General features: G+C 40.8%; 1 protein-coding gene across 1 annotated transcript in view; it reads right to left on the bottom strand.

The window, feature by feature from the left end:
• The window catches only part of mogat2 (monoacylglycerol O-acyltransferase 2), a 49,998-nt gene extending 43,630 nt beyond the window's left edge, over window positions 1–6,368 (bottom strand). The window contains exon 1 of the mRNA XM_062974478.1: window positions 6,007–6,368. Coding sequence (XP_062830548.1) covers window positions 6,007–6,100 — 94 coding nt within the window. The 5' untranslated portion in view covers window positions 6,101–6,368. The remainder of the gene's footprint in view (window positions 1–6,006) is intronic.
• Window positions 6,369–20,749: the final 14,381 nt, after the last annotated feature.

The following is a 20,749-nucleotide window of genomic DNA, read 5'->3' on the forward strand; positions in this document are numbered from 1 at the left end:
CTTATGAGATCATCTAGATGGCCTTTGAGGGTCCCTTTCTTTACCTATGGTCTTTTGAGACCATCTAGATGGTTTTTGGAGGTCTCTTTACTTACCTATGGTCTTATGAGACCATCTAGATGGTCTTTGGAGGTCTCTTTACTTACCTATGGTCTAGATGGTCTTTGGAGGTATCTTTGCTTACCTATGGTCTTATGAGATCGTCTAGACTAGGGATCCCCAAACTAAGGCCCATGGGCCGGATGCGGCCCTCCAAGGTCATTGACCTGGCCTCTGTCCTAAACTTTAGACTTAGGGTTGAACTAAGTCTGAAATGACTTGAAGGCACAAAACAACAACAATCCTAATTTTGGATTATTTCATCATAGTCCGGCCCCCACAACAGTCTGAGGGACTGTGAATCGGCCCTCCACTTAAAAATTCTGAGGACTTCTGATCTACGATATCCAGATGGATCAAAAAAGATATAGGGAGGCATTGTCTGAATACTTCCAACTGAATAAAGAAGAAGACACTGATATAACCTCTATTTGGGATGCAAGTAAAGCGTACATTAGAGGACATTTCATACAACAAAATTCAAGAAAGAATAGAGACAAAAGAGACAAACAAAAGGAATTGGAAGAAAGGATTACTGTATTAGAAGAAAAGATTAAGATAAACCCGAAAGATAAGGAGTTAACTTTCAACTTGGAGGTAGTGAAAAGGCAAATAGAAAGTTTACAACTGGAAGAAATAGGAAAGAAAATGATATACATAAGGCAACAAAATTTCGAAAATGCGAATAAGATAGGAAAATGGTTAGTGAGAAAGATAAATAAAAGGAAACAACAACACTACATTGATAAAATTCAAGAGGATAATAACACATACTTGGACTGGAAGGAGATAGAAAATCAATTTGTTAATTACTATAGGAAATTATATACAGAAGATAACATCCCAAAGGAAAAAGTCACGCAATATCTAGGGAAACAAAATATTAAGAAAATATCAGAAAGCCAAAGAGAACGTTTGAATAAAAAAATAGAATTAGAGGAAATAGAGAGAGCTATTCAAAGGCTACCTTCCAATAAAGCCCCAGGGCCGGATGGGCTAACATCTATTTATTACAAAATATTCCATGACATCTTATGTTCCCCATTACAAAGGGTTATGAATAGTATCTTAGAGGGGGGTAACGTCCCACAAACATGGGAAAAGGCTAATATAGTATTAATCCCCCCAAAAAACACTGATAATGTGAAAGTTTCAAATTATAGACCAATTTCACTGACAAACGTTGATTATAAAATCTTTTCTAGCATTCTGGGAGACAGACTGAAAACTGTTTTGGCTGAAAGAATTCACGAGGACCAGTGTGGATTCCTGCCAGGTAGACAACAAAAAGAAAATATTAGAATACTTCTAAATTCTATCGAGTATTATGAAAAAAACAGACAAAAAGAAGTTGCTTTCTTATTTCTAGATGCCGAAAAGGCATTTGACAGTGTAAACTGGTTTTGCATGCTCGAAATTCTTTCAGAAATGGACATAGGGTTTTTTTTCATGAATGCTATAAAAAAGATCTATTCACAACAAAGTGCAAGAATCATAATAAATGGACAATTATCAGACACCATAGAAGTAAAAAAAAGGAACAAGGCAGGGGTGTCCCCTCTCCCCTCTCTTATTCATCTTAACTGCAGAAATTCTCCTGGATGTAATCAGGAAAAATGAAGATCTGAAGGGACTGAGAACCAAAAATAATAGTTATAAAATACGAGCATACGCAGATGATATTGTTTGTATAATCGAGGACCCCTCAAGTCAGATAATGTTTTGGTTGGAAGCTTTTGAAAGTTTCGGGGAAATAGCTGGAATAAAGATAAATAGGGAAAAAACTAAGATCTTGACAAAGAATACTTCACAAACACAAAAGGAGGAAATACAAAATAAAACAGGGATTGAGGTAGTTAAAAAAATCAAATATCTTGGGATTGAGCTCACAGTAAGCAATGCCCAACTAGAAAAAAACAACTATGATAAAAAATGGAGAGAAATGAAAAAGAAATTGAAGACTTGGGAGACCTTACCGACCTCTCTCTTAGGAAAGATCGCGATAATAAAAATGAAGGTTTTGGCCGAAATGCTTTTCCTATTCCGGAATTTACCTATCCTGAGAAATAAAAAAATACTGAGTGAATGGCAGAGAGAAATCAACAAATTTATCTGGGGCAGGAAACGTGCAAGGATAAAATTTAAATATATGAAGGATGATATACAGAGAGGGGGGTTGGGTGTCCCCGACCTCCAGCTGTACTACGACGCAGCGGCACTGGAATGGGTCAAGGAATGGGCCACTCTGAAGAAAACCAGGCTCTTGGCATTAGAAGGACAGGATCTGTATAAGGGATGGCATGCTTACCTTTGGAGAAGGAAAGGTTTTAAAGAAAGGAATTTTAGCAATCACTACCTTAGAAAAGCTTTACTATTAACTTGGGAGAAATATAAACCTAGACTCCTCAGGAAGACCCCATTATGGCTCTCGCCACTTGAATTAGAACACAAAAGAGAGATCCCCAGGGAAAGATGGCTAACATATAAGCAACTGTTAAAGATAGATAATTCTGGAACAAATCTTAAATCTTATGAGGAGATCAAACAAATAGAGCCATCTATAACCTGGTTAAATTACTGGCAGATCAGGGAATGCTTTAAAGTAGATAATCTAATAGGATTTGAGACAAGTAACACAGTTTGGGATAAGGTCCTAAAACTTGAGACGAGAATAATTAAAGTATTATATCAGCAATTGCTAATATGGGAAACTGAAGAGGTTTACGTCAAAGAAAACATGATTTTATGGGCAAGGGAATGTGGACATACCATAATGGTAGAGGAATGGGAAAGATATTGGCAAAAGAGAATAAAATATACATACTCAACAGTGTTAAAAGAAAGCTGGTATAAAAATTTTTACAGGTGGTACATTACACCAGCTAAATTGGCAAAATTCAACAAAGGAAAGATGGGAGACGAATGCTGGAAATGTAGGAAAATGAAGGGGGATTTCTTTCATATGTGGTGGGGGTGTAAGAAGATCAAAAGCTTTTGGAGATCAATTAAGAAAGAGATGGAAATTATACTTCAAAGAAAGCTTGTATTTAAACCAGCATACTTTTTATTAGGTTTAACAGATTTTTTTACGGACTTAAACAATGAAAAACTGTTTATATACATGATAAGTGCAGCTAGATTGGTGATAGCGAGGACCTGGAAAACATCGGAAGTCCCATCACTGGAGCAATGGACACTGAAATTGCTGGATATACAGAGCATGGACATTCTAACGCAGATAATCTCTCAAGATAATCATGCAGGAATGAAAACGGACTGGAGTAAATTAAGTATATACTTAAAGGAAAAAAGGAATTTGAATATATAAAGAGTCTTTATGTTACAGAGGAGGCACTCTAGGGGGATAAGATTACCGGCACGGGATATGAAATAAAAGAGAATTTTATGAAGTTAAACGCAGAGCAGGGGAGCTGGAAGGCTATAGAGGGTGGGGGGTATAGGGGAACTGTAGCAGTGTATGTCCTTTCCTGTTTTAGTTTTAGTTTTTGTTTTTTTTTGTTTTTTCTTTATTGGTTTCTCCATGTTTTTGTATGGTTCATATGTGTTCCTCTTTTTTTTAGTCTATCGATATAACCATAAATAAAAGGATTAAAAAAAAAAATTCTGAGGACTTCTGATCTACGATATCCAGATGGCACCATACTACTAGCAGAAAATAGCAAAAATGAATAGTGAAGAAAGACAAGAAAGAAAGTGCAAAGGCAGGTTTATGGTAGATAATTAAGAATACAATTTGAAGTAAAGAATGAAGACCTTGAACCACTCCTTGGCTTGGAATGGAATGCGGCCGTTGATCATAATGGAAACCACATACAAGAAATCCGAAGAACATATCAAGATATGTCATTGAATATTAATATTAGGATGATCCATGCCATTGTATTCCCAATTTCTATGTGCAGTAAAGGAGTGACAGTGAAAAAAGTTGAGATGACTCAATGACAGTTGACAACAACCTCAAGAAGAGACCCCAAGTCTCCATAGTATCAACAAGTGCAAGGCCATGGCTTCCTTGATGGAAATCCAGCCATCTGGAATGCAGTATCCTTTCTTTCCTATTTCCTCTATCTAACCAGGCATTATTGTCTTTTCCAGCGAGTCAAGTCTTCTCACAATGTGGCCAAAGTATGACACCTCACTTGATTCATCTTGGCTTCTGAGAATCCAGGCTTGACCCAAGCAGAGTACACAAAAGTCCCTTTCATATGATCCTCAAAGACTGACTAATAAGTAAAGAGAATTACAAAGGGATAGTAAGAAAGGTGCCAGTCTAACCTCCCTGAGAAGGGATTTCCAGAGCCTGGAGCAACCATGAAGAAGGCCTTCTCCTATATTCCCAACAGATGCACCTGGGAGACAGAGAAGGACCTCCCAGAAGATCTCAAAACACAACCAGATCTCAAAACACAAAGACAAGGTGGTGTGCTCCCATCTCCAGTTAGCAATTGGACTAAAAGGTTCGGAAGGACAGAATTAAAGCAGTCCTGGCAGATGGCCATCCAGCCTCAGTTTAAAAACCTCCAGAAAATGAGACTCCACCAGATTCCCAGATAGCATATCCCACAGTTGGACAGCTCTAAACACCAGGAAGGTCTTTCTAATACTTCTGGAACATGGCCACACAGCCCGAAAGACATACAACAACCCGGTGATCCCGGCCATGAAAGCCTTCGACAACACATTGGTCTTTCTAATGTTTACATGGAGTCTCTTTTCCTGAAATTTGAATCTATTTATTTATTTGAAACATTTATATTCCGCCCTTCTCACCCCGAAGGGGACTCAGGGTGGCTTACAAGTTATATATGCATACAATAAATTATATTATTAGTATAGCACAATATAAGCACTACATAAGCATTATATATTATGATATTGTACTATACGACTAGAATGCAATATTATTAGTAATATTGCATGTAATATAAATATACAATTATAATAGTGTATTATTATTATTATTACATTGTATTACATCATAATATTATTATAATCTATGGCTCCATTGTGTCTTAGTCTCTTACCATGTTCTCCTCAGTGGGACAGCCTTTGAAAAATTTAATATTACTATCGCCTTCTTTTCTCCAAGCTAAACATACCCAGCTCCCTAAACTGCTCCTTACATGGGACATCCTTTGAAACATTTAACATTACTATCATGTCCCCTTCTCTAAGCCTTCTTTTCTTCAAGCTAAACATACTCCTTACAGAGCTTGGCTTCCAGACCTTTGATTATTTTGGTCACCTTTCTCTGGATTCGTTCTAATTTGTTCATGTCTTTGCGGTGCCCAGGCCTTGGACACAATATTTCAGGTGAGATCTAACCAACACAGATGAGAGTGGGATTATTCCTTTCATTGATCCCAATACTATTCTCCTATTGATGCAGCTTAGAATCACATTGGCTTTTTTTAGCTGCTCAATCACACTGTTGACTCTTGTGCAACTTATGGTCTAACTAATAAGACTTCTAAATCCCTTTCAAATGGACTTTTTTCAAGCCAGGTGTTACCCATCCCTTGCCACCTACCATTAAATTTATTTATTTATTTATTTACAGCATTTATATTCCGCCCTTCTCACCCCGAAGGGGACTCAGGGCGAATCAATTACACATATAGGCAAACATTCAATGCCTTTTAACATAGAACAAAGACAAGACAAACATAGGCTCCGAGCGGGCCTCGAACTCATGACCTCCTGGTCAGAGTGATTCATTGCAGTGATTCATTGCAGCTGCTCTCCAGCCTGCGCCACAGCCCGAGCCCAAGACATTGTAGGACCTGTTTCAATAAAGTCTTCTATCCCTCCCCATTTCTTGCCACCCGTCACTATCAGGCAGTTGGCAATTCTTAGAAAAATTAAAAAAAATCTCTCTCTTTTTACCTAAGGCAAGGAAGCTGAAGACCCATTGAGCCACAGAAGCCGTCTGCAGCCGTCTCTGTAACGGGACAGAGCGGGGAGCGAACGCGATCTTCATCTTGAGCGTTCTGTGGCTGGAAAAATCGCAAGGCCAAAGACGCTTCCCAAGGGGAGAGAGTCAAAAGGGGCAAAGTCTCTGCCCTTTGTAGTGTTGACGCAGCATTAAAGGAGCTGCATTGGGCAAGGTGAGATCAGGGCGCAATGCAGTCTGGAGGAAGCCTCTCCCCTTTTATTGAAAAGAAAATGCACATGGGTGTGTGTGCATTAGCATGCAAAAGGGTCCTGGCATTGGACTGTAACTCCCAGAATCTCCCAAGACAGCAAGCAAGAGGGGAATCTGGGAGCTGAAGTTCAAAACAGGGAATAATATAATAATAACAACACTTTATTCACTGTATATACTCGAGTATAAGCCTAGTTTTTCAGCCCTTTTTTTAAGACTGAAAAAGCCCCCCTCGGCTTATATTCGGGTGAGGATCCTGGTTGGCTTATATTTGGCTCAGCTTATACCTGAGAATATGTGGTACTTTTATTATTTTTCTCTATTATTATTGGTATTATTACATTTGCAGTAGAGTCTCACTTATCCAACACTCGCTTATCCAACGTTCTGGATTATCCAACACATTTTTGTAGTCAATGTTTTCAATATATCATGATATTTTGGTGCTAAATTCACAAATACAGTCATTACTACATAGCTTTACTGCATATTGAACTACTTTTTCTGCCAAATTTGTTGTCTAACATGATGTTTTGGTGCTTAATTTGTAAAATCATAACCTAATTTGGTGTGTAATAGGCTTTTCCTTAATGCCTCCTTATTATCCAACATATTCGCTTATCCAACATTCTGCCGGCCCGTTTATGTTGGATAAGTGAGACTCTACTGTATTATTTTTATTTATTATTGTTGCTACTACTACATTTATTTTAGGGAAAGGTAAAGGTTTTCCCCTGACGTTAAGTCCAGTCGTGACCGACTCTAGGGGTTGGTGCTCATCTCCATTTCTAAGCCGAAGAGCCGGCGCTGTCCGTAGACACCTCCAAGGTCATGTGGCTGGCATGACTGCATGGAGCGCCGTTACCTTCCCGCTGGAGCGGTACCTATTGATCTACTCACATTGGCATGTTATCAAACTGCTAGGTTGGCAGAAGCTGGAGCTAACAGCAGGAGCTCATTCTGCTCCCGGGATTTGAACCTGGGACGTTTCGGTCTGCAAGTTCATCAGCTCAGCGCTTTAACACACTTCGCCACCACCAGGGGCCCCATACATTTATTTTACATTTATTTTACTCTATTTTTATTATTATTAACACATTTATTATTTCACTCAGATCTTATTATTATTACATTTATTATTTTACTCTATTTATTATTACATGTATTATTTTCCTGTAATTATTATTAGTATTACATATATTATTTTACTCTATGATTATTAAATGGATACATATGCACATTTACATTGAAGAAGATGAGAATAATGATTTGATCAGAGTTGGATAGTCTTATCTTAAATTTGAGCTTTATGTAAATATATTTAAAAACATTTAATCTACTGATGCCTCAATTAATGTAATTTTATTGGTATCTATTTTTATTTCCGAAATTTACCACTCTCGGCTTATACTTGAGTCAATGTTCTCACAGTTTTTTTTTTTTTGTGGTAAAATTAGGTGCCTCGGCTTATATTCGGATCGGCTTATACTCGAGTATATATGGTATATTATGCTCTTCTCTCCGACGGGACTCAGGGCAGATTACAGCATATAACCAGACACAGGCAAACATTCAATGCCTTGTTACAATGACATACAATGAGGCATAAATACACAGACCAAGGCAAAGGCTTCTCCTTTCATTTCCGGCTCTGGAGGCGATGCTCAACTCTGGCTCTTGGGAAGGTGCTCTTCTCTATTTCCAAGCTGAGGAACCTGCATTGTCCATAGACACCTCCTAGTCATGTGGCCAGCATGACGTCTTGGGGCGTCTTTTTGTCTTTTTTCTGCCAAAGCGGTACCTGTTGATCTATTCACATTTGCATGTTTTCGAACTGTTAGGTTGGCAGGAGCTAGGGCTAACAGCAGGAGCTCACCCCGTCCTGTGCATTCGAACTGGATGGCAATTCAGCAGGACAAACTGGCAATTCAGTTTAACTCATTGAACCACTGCAGCCTCTTGTTGAGGGATTCTAAGACTAATAGTACAGAAATGACTGGTTCAGAAAAATGGCGTCAAATAATATTATGCAACACGATTTTTGTTCCTGGGTAATACATATTATTTCCTAATCCATTCTATCATAAAAGCATTGAAACATTTTATTGAACTGCAAAAAACTTCATTTTTGCAGGATATCCTGCAGCACATTTTGCTATACTTTTTCCAATGAATATCTCATAGAGTCTCAGCCAATTCAACCTAGTTTGTGGCAGCCACAAAGGCAAAGTTTGTGAAGTATAACAACTACTTTCAGGCTGATGCATTGGAGAAGTGGTTCTCAACCTGTAGGTCCCCAGGTGTCTACAACTCCCAGCCAGTTTACCAGCTGTTAGGGTTTCTGGGAGTTGAAGGCCAAAACATCTGGGGATCCACAGGTTGAGAACCACTGCATTGGAGAAAGACAATTAGGTGGATACTTGTATCATTTGCAGATTTTTGACTTCCATGGAGGTCCCTAATTCCTGACCCCTGCAAATATAAAGAACCAAATATACAAATGCACTTGATGGTAGCCTGGCCTCACCCATTTATTATCTGGTTTGCAAGAATATCATGAGTTGGGGAGCTTGTCAAAGACCATATACTGAAATCATTCCAGAGCACGACTTTTCAATCCGTCTGTTCACGGAGATGCTTGTTTTTCAAACAATTGCACCCACATTAACAAGGTTTCTATTTTTACTTAATACAGACAGAGCAAGTAGTACCAACAGAGCTTTTGTTACTTGGGACACATAAGAGTCTCTTGTGTTTGCACACAAGCTAAGAAAGACTCAGACAAAAGTCATTGCCCAGCAAATGTGGCTTTGTTGAGCTGAAGCTAGGGAAGAACAAGGGCAAACTCTTAGAAAGAAAGGAAGGCAGCACATTTCAGAGACAGCTAGAAACTACCCTGTCTTTGGAATGGTTAACCTGCTCTGGGTTTTAGTCTGAACCAGGTGAAGGTTTAACCAGAGAAGAATAGAGGGATACTATGGGTCCTTCAGACCAGTCCTATATCCCAGGATCTGATCCCATGTTTTCTGCATTAAACCGGATTATATGAGTCCCTACTGCCAGATTATCTAGGATAAACAGAAAACCTGGGATCAGATCCTGGAATATAGCGCCTGTCTGGAAGGGCCCTCTGACTAACCCCCTAACCCTCAATCTTCCTTCCTGAACCTTGTCTGATAGAGTTTCAATGTAGTCAGATATCTATCTTTCCATCCATCCATCCATCCATCCATCCATCCATCCATCCATCTCAGGGTCTTTGTATTTTATGATCTTTTTGGTCTTTATTTTATTTTATTGGTCATCAGTTTATTTATTAAGTTATAGTTAGAGTTGTTTATATTGTCTGATATGCTTTGTCTTGATGTAAACTGTTTTGTATGGTTTCTTTGGCCACTGAATGGTTTCCATATGTTTGGAAACCTCCCTAGTCCCTTTGAGGACATAGAGCAGTCTATAAATTATTATTATTATTATTATTATTATTATTATTATTATTATTATTATTATTATTATTATTATTATTATTTAACCTAGACTCGCATTGACTTTTTAGCTGCTGTATCTGTTGTGATGGAGTCTTCGAGTAGAGATACTACTAGTTGTGTTAGAGGAGGCAGGAAAACTACTCGTGAGCAAGACTCCGATGAGGAGCAACAAAGGAAGAGAATCCAGGAAATACTTATGGAACCCACTGATGATGATTCCTTTGAGGGTTTTGAAGGGGATTGTGGGGCTGGGAGTCAGGAGGATGGGATATCGGACTCTGGGAGTGAAGAGATGGATTGGACTAGGGTTCAAGAGATCCGGGATATTTTTGAGGAACCCACAAGCAGTAGTACATTTGAGGGATGGCACAGTGAAGATACAGCTGGATCCTGGGGAGTTATGGGTTTGGATAGAAGGTGGACTGGCTGGAGAGATCGTAGAAGGGCAGCAGCTGGAGGTAGGTGTGGTGGGGCATTGTACGACTCCAGCTCTGATGAGGATTTGCGGCAACAAGGTTCAGCTGTGGATAGGGCGTTAGCTGGCTCAAGTCCGGAGGAGGACTTGTAGATAAAAGTAAGTTTGTTGCTAATGTAACCTTGCAATCAGCAAGGTGTTTGTTGGGAGCTTTCGGGATCTCTATTTCAGAAGACGTGTTTGGAAGACTGCTTTGGGACCTGCCGGCTTGCCTCCGTTGCTTTGGCTCTTTGTGTTGACCTTGGACTGGGATTCGGAGCTTGTGACTTCTCCCTAACGACGCGGATTGGAACTCGATGCCTGTGACTTCTCCCTAGCGATGCGGACTGGGACTCGGTGCTTGTGACTACTCTCTAATTACGTGGATTGGAACTCGATGCCTGTGACTTCTCCCTAGCGATGCGGACTGGGACTCGGTGCTTGTGACTACTCTCTAATTACGTGGATTGGAACTCGATGCCTGTGACTTCTCGCTAACGATGCGGACCGGATGTGGCGGCTGTGACTTCTCCTTTATGACTGCGGCTGTGACTTCTCCTTTATGACGTGGTTTTGGGGCACTGTGTGGCCGCTAGTCACTGTGGGTTGTTGCTGGTTGCTTTCCTGTGTTTGCTAAGCTCCATCAAGTAGGTGGAGTGAGTTTCCAGCCGTTTTGACATAGTTTGTTTTAATCCGGATTATTTCCCAGGATAATCCGGATTATATCCCAAGTTCGGGTTTTTTTTAGTTCTTTTGGACATTGTTACTTCACACTGAAGGGAAAGTGTTTTGAGCCCTTTTTTGGTTGTTTTCTAGGCTCTTTTGTGTTGTTTTGCAATAAACTGAGTTATTTACATTGGCTGGCGTCTGACCGTAACAGTATCACTCTGTTGCATCATGTTCACTTATGGTCTACTAAGACTCCTAGATCCCTTTCACATGGATTCTTTTTCTGCATACCTCTTGAAACTCATACCCACATTGTGAGCTGAACTATTTCTCAAAACCAAGCCACTGAATCAACAGAACATTCCCTAAGCACTTTCCTACTGAGTTGCACTTGATTGAATTGGTCAATTCTAGTTAGGAACAACAATTGGATTTCCAAACAACCCTCTGCACATTCAAATGGGAAGACTAGCAAGCATACTCCCAGTTGCAGAATTAGTTGCACAAGATTGGTATATAGCAGAATTGTGGTATGGTGCAACCTGCACATAACTAGGTGAGGTTAGATTTCATGACTCAAGTGCAACGTAAGATCTTGGGCACAACTGTTATCTGTTTCATTTAAGTGTGGAGTTCACACTCCTGCTCAGTATCACCAATGAACATGGCAGAATTGCTGACCATAAAAGGCTGACTGCAGCAAAGCTTAGCTAAGTAATAGTGGTGCTTTCTGATAAGAGGTTGATGACTATCCTTCAGATCACAAAGTCCAAAGGTTCAACCCATCTGTTTGGTACCATTGGAAGATATGCTCTTGGCAGCAGGCCCACAACTAGGCCTTTGTACAAGGGGGAAAAATACACAGAAAGGAATAAAAATGGGGTGTGAAAGGCAGGGTGGCTGGTGGGTCCCAGGGAAGCAATGAACCAAGGCAGAAAATTTCCCACAAAACATTTATGGATGTAAAGATTCAGGAAAAAATGAAAAGAGGTAAACTGTTTCTCTTTGGAAGTTTTTAAACAGAAGCTTGGTGGCTATCTTTTGGCAGGAGGTTGGACTAGATGACCTTTAGGGACCCTTTAAAATCCATGATCCTATCCATGTTTGCTTGAGCACTCTCGCTTTGGGGGAAGAAGTTATGTACTTCTTCCAAGGAGGCCAGGGACTCTTTTAAAGCCTTTTAATAGCGTGCTCTTTTATGGACTTTTATCCTTATAATGGATTTCTTTTCATGCTAAAGATAGCTTCGCTGCCTTTTAACACTATCTTTTTGAGTGTTTTTAATTAATTGTTTCTCTGTGCACTCTTATCTGAATTTAATACTGGTAAGTGATCTAAGTGATCTTGAATCCAGCTTTGAGGTACTGGCAGGATGTCCTGGAGATGATGATGATGATGATGATGGAGGAAATCATGAAAATGAACAAAATTTGGCTACCAGGGTTAAAAAACACTCAGAAAACAGGAGAATTCCAGTCAAGAAACAACCAGGGCCAGCTAACACCTCCGAACAAAGGATTCCCCCAGGCAGGAAGCAGACAGGCTTTGAAGCTGCAAGGCCATTCAGTGCTAATCAAGGTGGGCAGTCACACCATTCACTCTCTCCTCAAACAGACAAGAGTTCTTTCTCCCACCCTGGACTTTCCACAGAGATATAAACCCCACTTGCCTTATTTCCAACAGACCTGTCAACCTCTGAGGATGTCTGTCATTGATGTGGGTGAAATGTTAGGGGATAATGCTTCTGGAACATGGCCATACAGCCCGGAAAACTCACAGCAACCCAATAATAATTTTAATTATTATTTCTTGCATAGCCTTCTAGAATAATAATGAGAACAGATATAGCGGTTTGGGCACTGGATGAAGACACTACAGACCAGGATCTGATTTCTTACCTGGTCATGAAAACCCACTCAGTGGCTTTGGGGGAGTCACACAATTTTAGCTCTTGAAAACCTCGATAGGTCCACAAAAGTCAACATTAACACTGAAATATAACACCGTCAGAGCTCTGCGAGTGCAGCATTTTTTCGAAAGAAGCAGTGTTTTAGGATTTTGACCTTCGTAGGGAGACCAAGATGCTTGTTTATAAAGCTATAGTCCTCCTCTGTTGTTCATTGGCAAAAAATGAACCTTCTACAAATGTCACTCTCAACTTCTGGAAAGATTCCATCAGCGTTGCCTCTGAAAAATCCTGCAAATCTCTTGGGAAGAAGACAGGTGAAAAAAGAAGCAAAGACCACCAGAATCTAAGTGATGATCAATGTGTTGTCGAACGAAAGTGATGATCCTTCACTATCAATTTCACTGGAACAAAGGCCACGTTGTCTCCATGCCTGATCACCATCTCTCAAAACAGAATGTCAGTGGGCAGCAAAAGAGATTTAAAGATGGTCTTACGGGTAACTTTTAAAATGTGGTATAAATACTGGGAACTGGGAAGTCCTGGCCCTCAAACGTTGGAACTGGAGGTCAGTTGTTACCAGTGGAGCCATAGATTTTGAAGAGAATGAATGGCAGGCGAAAGGGAGAAACAGGCCAAGAGGAAGAAGGCACCTCAAGCAAACCCTTGTTGTGACCGCTTTCTATATGGAAACTGATATCCGCACTGCGAAAGAAAGACCATGTGAATCCAGAATAGGACTCCACATTAACTTATTGCCTAGAGTTATGCAGCCATAATGGATTCATATTCACTAGTGATATGTATTCACAATTAGGCACAAGTGTATAATTCAGAGGGATTATAAACATCTCCCAATCCTGGCTGACTTAGTATCAGTTGCTGTGAGTGATGGCACGGGGGTCTGTTCTCCTGTCAATCAAGGAGCAGCAGACTGAAGTCTCCAATCCCTTTGATCAACAATCCATGGCATAAGGATTCTGCTTCTGATTGTCAAATTGGAGATCAATGGCAGAAGAAGGTGAAAATGTCAGTCTACTGCACTCCATTTAACAGTAGAACAGACATCTATTGCTCGCAGTGGCTGCTGCCCAGTAAATCTAGATTGGAGAGATTTTTATGAACCCTGTGTATTTTCTACACTTTTGAAAAAGTGTATCCTACCTTGTTTTATAGAAATATGAGCAATGTTGTGGTGAATTCACTCCAGGATTTAGTCTGAAATTTTCAAAGGCTATCCAAAATATTGAACTCGGTCCATTGTGTAGAGCTGGCAGAGCAAAATGAAACATTAAACTATTGATGAGATTTGCATGGCCTTTGTACTAGCTGCATCACTGTAAAACATATGTCATGTTTAAAAACCCACAACGTCAGGGATCAAATCATGTATTCTAGCCAAAAATTATGTTGTTGATGATGATGTTGATGATAACAAGATCAGTGAGGCAGAGATGAAATATGCCAATTATTACTTGAAATCTTATTGATCCCTAGAAGTTTCAGTTGAATTATCATTGGACCAAAACTCCTTCCAGTAACACCTTTTTTTTAAAAAAAAAAATCCAGTCTAGACAGCATTTACCATTTACCATGTGAGCTGCATACTTCATTCTTAATAGCTGTTCTTCCTTCTCCAAACAGCTTCTGAAGGCTAAAATATGACATCCAGGAATAGAATCTGGTCATTCCCAGAAACACACAGCTCTGGAGACTTTATTTAAACAGATAATGCTTTTTTAAAAAAAACAGCCTACAAAGTATCTTTCTAAGGAGACCAAGATTTATCCATTGTTTTCCATTCCTTCCCACTTTTCTCTGTGCTGATTTCAGCTGTTTCCCCTCCAGCTCTTCCAGGATCTGTCCAAATTTCTGAGTACTGAAAATGCTTATTAGAGAGGTAGAGAACAGAAGCAATTCTGGAGCACTGTCCAGCATTTGTGTAAAAGTGTGGTGATGATGTGGAGGATGTTACTCTATTTTGCAAAAAGAAGAATCAAGATTTGGGGACTGAATCTGCCAGTGTCTTATGGACGCCTAAATCCCTGCACTGGTTGGGTATTTTGGTGCAATAAAGACCATTGGGCCCCCCGGTTAAAGCACTGAGCTGCTGAACTTGTGGACCAGAAGGTTGCAGGTTCGAATCCGGGGAGCGGAGTGAGCGCCTGCTTTTAGCCCCAGCTTCTGCCAACCTAGCAGTTCGAAGACATGCAAATGTGAGTAGATCAATAGGTACCGCTCCGGCAGTCATGCCAGCCACATGACCTTGGAAGTGTCTATGGACAACGCCAGCTCTTCAGCTTAGAAATGGAGATGAGCAGAGTTGGACACGACTGGACTTAATGCCAGGAGAAACTTTTGCCTTTACCTAAAGACTATTCGCATTCAGTTCAAGGTTGCAAAAACTATGTAGCACATGACTGCATTATGGCCTGGATAATACTGACTTTAGAATTAAATGTGATGTCTTTACATGTTTTCTGTAAGTTTTTAAATAGTTTTATTTGATATGTTAATTGGGTTTTTCTATGATGTTTTTATATGATGTTTTAACGGATTATGTATTGTGGTCGAATGTATTTGTATGAATTTTATATGTTGTACGCCGCTTTGAATCCCACCCATGGGAGAAAAGCAGGATAGAAATGAATTAACAACAACAACAACAACAACAACAATGTTAAAAGAGCTTTAAACCATCTCAAGGTGCTCTTGCATGATTGGAGGAAGTTGACCATAAAGTAACAGTGAGGGACCTGGAGAGTCTTAGGTCATACTTTTAATTGTAAGCCTCTTTGAGTCTCTTTTGTGAGAGATAAATTAGGGTATAAATAAACATCATCATCATCATCATCATCTACAAAAGCAGCATAAATTTTCAATGTGTCGACTGCAAAGACTCTGCACAAGCCAGTAAAGACGGTCCCAGTGGTGATCGGCACACTGGGTGCCGTGCCTAAAGACCTTGGCCTGCAATTAAAAACAATCGGCGCTGACAAAATCACCATTTCTCAGCTGCAAAAGGCCACCCTACTCAGATATGCATGCATTATTCACTGATACATCACATAGTCCTAGACACTTGGGAAGTGTCCGATGTGTTATGCAATACAAAAGCCAGCATAGTGATCTTGTTTTCTGTGTACTAAACTTGTTGTGCACCAAATAATAACAGAGAGAATAAATCTGTGAATAATCAAATCCACAAATGTCAAAACTGCAAGTGTGGAGGGGCTTTAAGCCATGGAGTGTGGGGGCATGGAAGACTACTAAATGTCACCTGGACCACAGCATATCCTAGTACTCCATAACACAGGCATGAAGAAACTTCGGCCCTCCGGGTTTTTTGGACTTCAATTCCCACAATTCCTAACAACCAGTAGTTAGGAATGGTGGGAGTTGAAGTCCAAAACACCTGGAGGGCCAAAGTTTGTCCATGCCTGCCATAACATGTTCCTCTGCATTTTGTCTTTGCAAGTTTTGTTTTGTACTTTGTGACTGTGTGTCCTCTATGTTTTATTGTGATGGGGCATCCTATACTCTACACTGCAGCTGTGCCTCCTGCCTCTTGACCTGTGATTAAACAATGTGGTTGTTTGTGCATCCTGTACTTTGCCATTTGGTTCTGCCTCTCCTGCTTTGTACTGTGGTTTGGTATTGTAGATGTAGGTAAAAGGTAAAGGTTTCCCCTGATGTTAAGTCCAGTCGTGACCGGCTCTGGGGGTTGGTGTTCATCTCAATTTCTAGGCTGAAGAGCCGGCATTGTCCATAGACATCTCCAAGGTCATGTGGCTGGCATGACTGCATGGAGCGCCGTTACCTTCCCACCGGAGTGGTACCTATTGATCTACTCGCATTTCCATGTTTTCGAATTGCTAGGTTGGCAGAAGCTGGAGCTAACAGCGGGCACTCACTCCGCTCCCAGGATTTGAACCTGGGACCTTTTGGTCCACAAGTTCAGCAGCTCAGCACCTTAACACACTGTGCCACCAGGGGCCCCCATTGTAGGTGTGCAGCCCATATTTTCCTTTTGTACTGGGCATCCTATACTTTGCATTATGGTCTGTTGATCCTATCGTCTGCATTGTGATCACACGTTGTGGTTGTGCAGCCAATACTTTACATTTTAGTTGTGCATCATATACTGACTCTTCCAATTTGACTTTTGCGCAGTACTGCTGTGTCTTATATGGGTATTTACCTTATACTAAGAGAATGTTGGATTGGGATCTTTATTGCTAAGTCAAAAATAAGATTATCATTGCCTTTAAATATCCATGTGGCCGAATGGCATTAGGTGACTGTAGGCTTCCATGGGTTCATTTACACCACCTGAACTGCCAGAGTTCAATGCTATGATAATATGGGAGTTATCATTTCCCATGAGCAGCGGTGGCGCAGTGGGTTAAATCCTTGTGCCGGCTGAACTGCTGACTTGAAAGTTGGATTGCTGACCTGGTTTGAATCCGTGAGGTGGGGTGAGCTCCTGTCTGTCAGCTCTAGCTTATAGGGACATGAGGGAAACCTCCCAGCTAACACATCCAGGCATCCCCTGATCAACATTGCATTGGTGATTGTTTGATATTATTACTGTTGTATAAACCTTTGTTTTAACTTCTGTTTTATCATCTTCTTGTGTTTTAAACTGTGTATATTGTTTAATGTATTTGCGCTATTACTTTTGTAACGTTGTGAGCTGCCCCGAGTCCCCACGGGGAGATGGTGGCGGGGTATAAATAAAGTTTTATTATTATTATTATCTCTGTAGATGGCCAATTTTCTCACACCAGAAGCAACTTGCAGTATGTTCTTAAGTTGCCTCTGACACAATTAAAAAAAACCAATTTCCTGAGGTCTTTCACCTTCTCTACAAAAAAAGTGCTGGATTTTCACCAATGTACAACTCCCAGGATTCCATAGCATTGAGTCACGGCTGTCAAATTGGCATCCAACTGCACTAATTCCACAGTAGAGTTGTATCCCATGTCAGTGCATTGAGGAATCCACTCCAGTTTTTATTGCAGACTCTAATAGGGCTCAACCTAGCCAACCTGTTCTGGCATTTCAGGACATTGGACAGCTCCTTGAATGTCTATGGTAAAACCTGGATTGGATTTACATCATTGCTGACAGGGAAACTGCCAACTTTGTCTGATGAATGTTTTCTTTTTAAAAAACAAAAAAAAACCCATACTACAACTGTAAAGCAGCTCATCCCTTCAAGGCTGTCCTTGTTGCTACTAGTATTTTGTTAACAGCTGCTGTTAAGGGAGAGATCCCTGCTTTCATTACGGTTTCCTCTCACCGCCTATAAATCGCCCACAAAGCCGGTATTGATCTTCCAGGCGAGACAGCAACACGCCAGACGAAATGAGATCTACGGCCATCGTCAAGCCTGATCATTTTTACTAGGCAGGTTCCAAGAAATCTGAGCATGTTCACAATGCCTTCCAAGGCGTCCCCATGGCCTGAAGTAGTACAGCCCAAAATCACAACACACACAAACCCCTCTCAGTGCAAGACGGCACAGTCTAGAAGGGCATTTCCCCCTTTAATCTGAAATGGTACAGCTTGCAATGGCATTCACCCCCTGCAGCCCTACGTGGTCCAGTCCAAAATGGCAACCTGTGAAGAATTCCACATCTGAACCTCCCAAAAACACAACCATTATTTTATTATGACATAGCAAACAAGATAGATATGGTGGATTTCATATCACAAAATCACAAGTCGAACACTTCCCAAGTGTTTAGGACTATTATTATTATTATTATTATTATTATTATTATTATTATTGTATGACACAGCAAACAAGACAGACATGCTGGATTTTGTTTCACAAAATCACAAGTCAAACACTTCCCAAGTGTCTAGGATTGTGTGATGTATTTTTGGATGATGCGTGCAGATCCCAGTAGGGTGGCCTTTTGCAGTTGGCAGATCGTGATTTTGTCAATGTCTATTGTTTCCAAATGCCGGCTGAGATCTTTTGGCACGGCACCCAGTGTGCCCATCACCACCGGGACCACCTGCACTGGTTTCTGCCAGAGTCTTTGAAGTTCAGTCTTGAGGTCCTCATAGTGGCTGAGTTCTGGATTATCCAACGTGTTTTTGTAGTCAATGTTTTCAATACATCGTGATATTTTGGTGCTAAATTCGTAAATACAGTAATTACTACATAGCATTACTGCGTATTGAACTACTTTTCTGTCAAATTTGTTGTATAACATGATGTTTTGGTGCTTAATTTGTAAAATCATAACCTAATTTGATGTTTAATAGGCTTTTCCTTAATCCCTCCTTATTATCCAACATATTCACTTATCCAAGGTTCTGCCGGCCCGTTTACGTTGGATAAGTGAGACTACTGTATAAACCTCCCTTGCTTAGTTTTCCAATATACTTCACAACTTCTGAGGATGCCTGATATAGATGTGGGTGAAACGTCAGGAGAGAATGCTTCTTGAACATGGCCATGCAGCCAGGGAAATTCACAGCAACCCAGTGATTCCGGCCATGAAAGCCCTCGACAACACAGACAACTCCAACAACTATCATGTCAGACTACACAGAGAAGCCATTGAAATTCACAAGAATGTGGACAACTTCAACAGAAAAGAGGAAACCATGAAAATGAACACAATCTGGCTACCAGTATTAAAAAACTCAAAAATCAGAACAGTAAATAAGAAGCAACACTCTGAATACAGAGGAGTTCCAGACATGAATCAGCCAAGGGCAGCTAACGGTTCTCAACAAAGGATGCCCCCAGGCAGGAGATGAAGCTATTCAATGCTAATCAAGGTGATTAACTACAACATTCACACTGACCTCCAACTGACAAAAGTTATTCTCTCACCCTGGACTTTCCACATTCCTTGTTTAGTTTATTACTTATTATTACAGTATTTATATTCCGCCCTTCTCACCCCGAAGGGGACTCAGGGCGAATCACATCTATATATATAAAAGAGTGATGGCATCAGGGCAGCGGACAAAACAACAAAACTACAGTCCCCACAACCTCAAAATTTGACAACACAACCCATCATTCACGACTCTAGGTTGATACAACAAAAAGGAAAAGAAAAATAAAGTCCTAATTACAGGGAGAGGAATAATAGTTTTTATCCAATTGCTGCCAGTTTGAAGGCTAAGCTCCGCCCACTTGGTCTCCTAGCAACCTACTCAGCCCAGGGGACAGGCACAGTTAGGCCTCACTTAGGCCTCTTCCACAGATTATCAGATTTTAACTGGATTTTAACTGGATTATATGGCAATGCAGACTCAAGGCCTTTCCACATAGCTATATAACCCATTTAGAATCTTATATTATCTGCTTTGCACTGGATTATCTTGACTCCACACTGCCATATAATCCACTTCAGTGTGCATACTAAACATAAAGACAACCATACAACAGACATTCGATACCACCACTACCTCAACAATTTCTCACCAACACCACCAGACACAGCTAGTTACACATATAAGGCAAACCGCCGGGCACAGCTAGTTACACATATAAGGCAAACATTCAATGCCTTAACATAGAACAAAGACAGAGACAAACGCAGGCTCCGAGCTGGCCTCGAACTCATGACCTCTTGGTCAGAGTGATTTGTTGCAGCTGGCTGCTCACCAGCCTGCGCCATACCTCAAAATCTCTGAGGATGCCTGCCATAGATGTGGGCGAAACGTCAGGAGAGAATGCTTCGGGAACATGGCCACACGGTCCGAAAGACATACAACAACCCCATGCAACAACAACTCCCACGATCGCGATTGAGCCTTGGCAGTTCAAAAGCGGTGCCAAACTGCATTCGTTCTCCAGCGCAGACGCACCCCTTCAGGCAGCAAAGGGTTAAAGCGGTGGCTTACACCCTCCCCCTGCTCCCCGTCCCTACTTTCCAGATACACACACTCCCCAGGGCGCCTGCGCAGTGACGGAGGCACCGCATCCCTCC

This window comes from Anolis carolinensis, chromosome 3, assembly GCF_035594765.1.
Source record: "Anolis carolinensis isolate JA03-04 chromosome 3, rAnoCar3.1.pri, whole genome shotgun sequence".
Taxonomy (NCBI): Eukaryota; Metazoa; Chordata; class Lepidosauria; order Squamata; family Dactyloidae; genus Anolis; species Anolis carolinensis.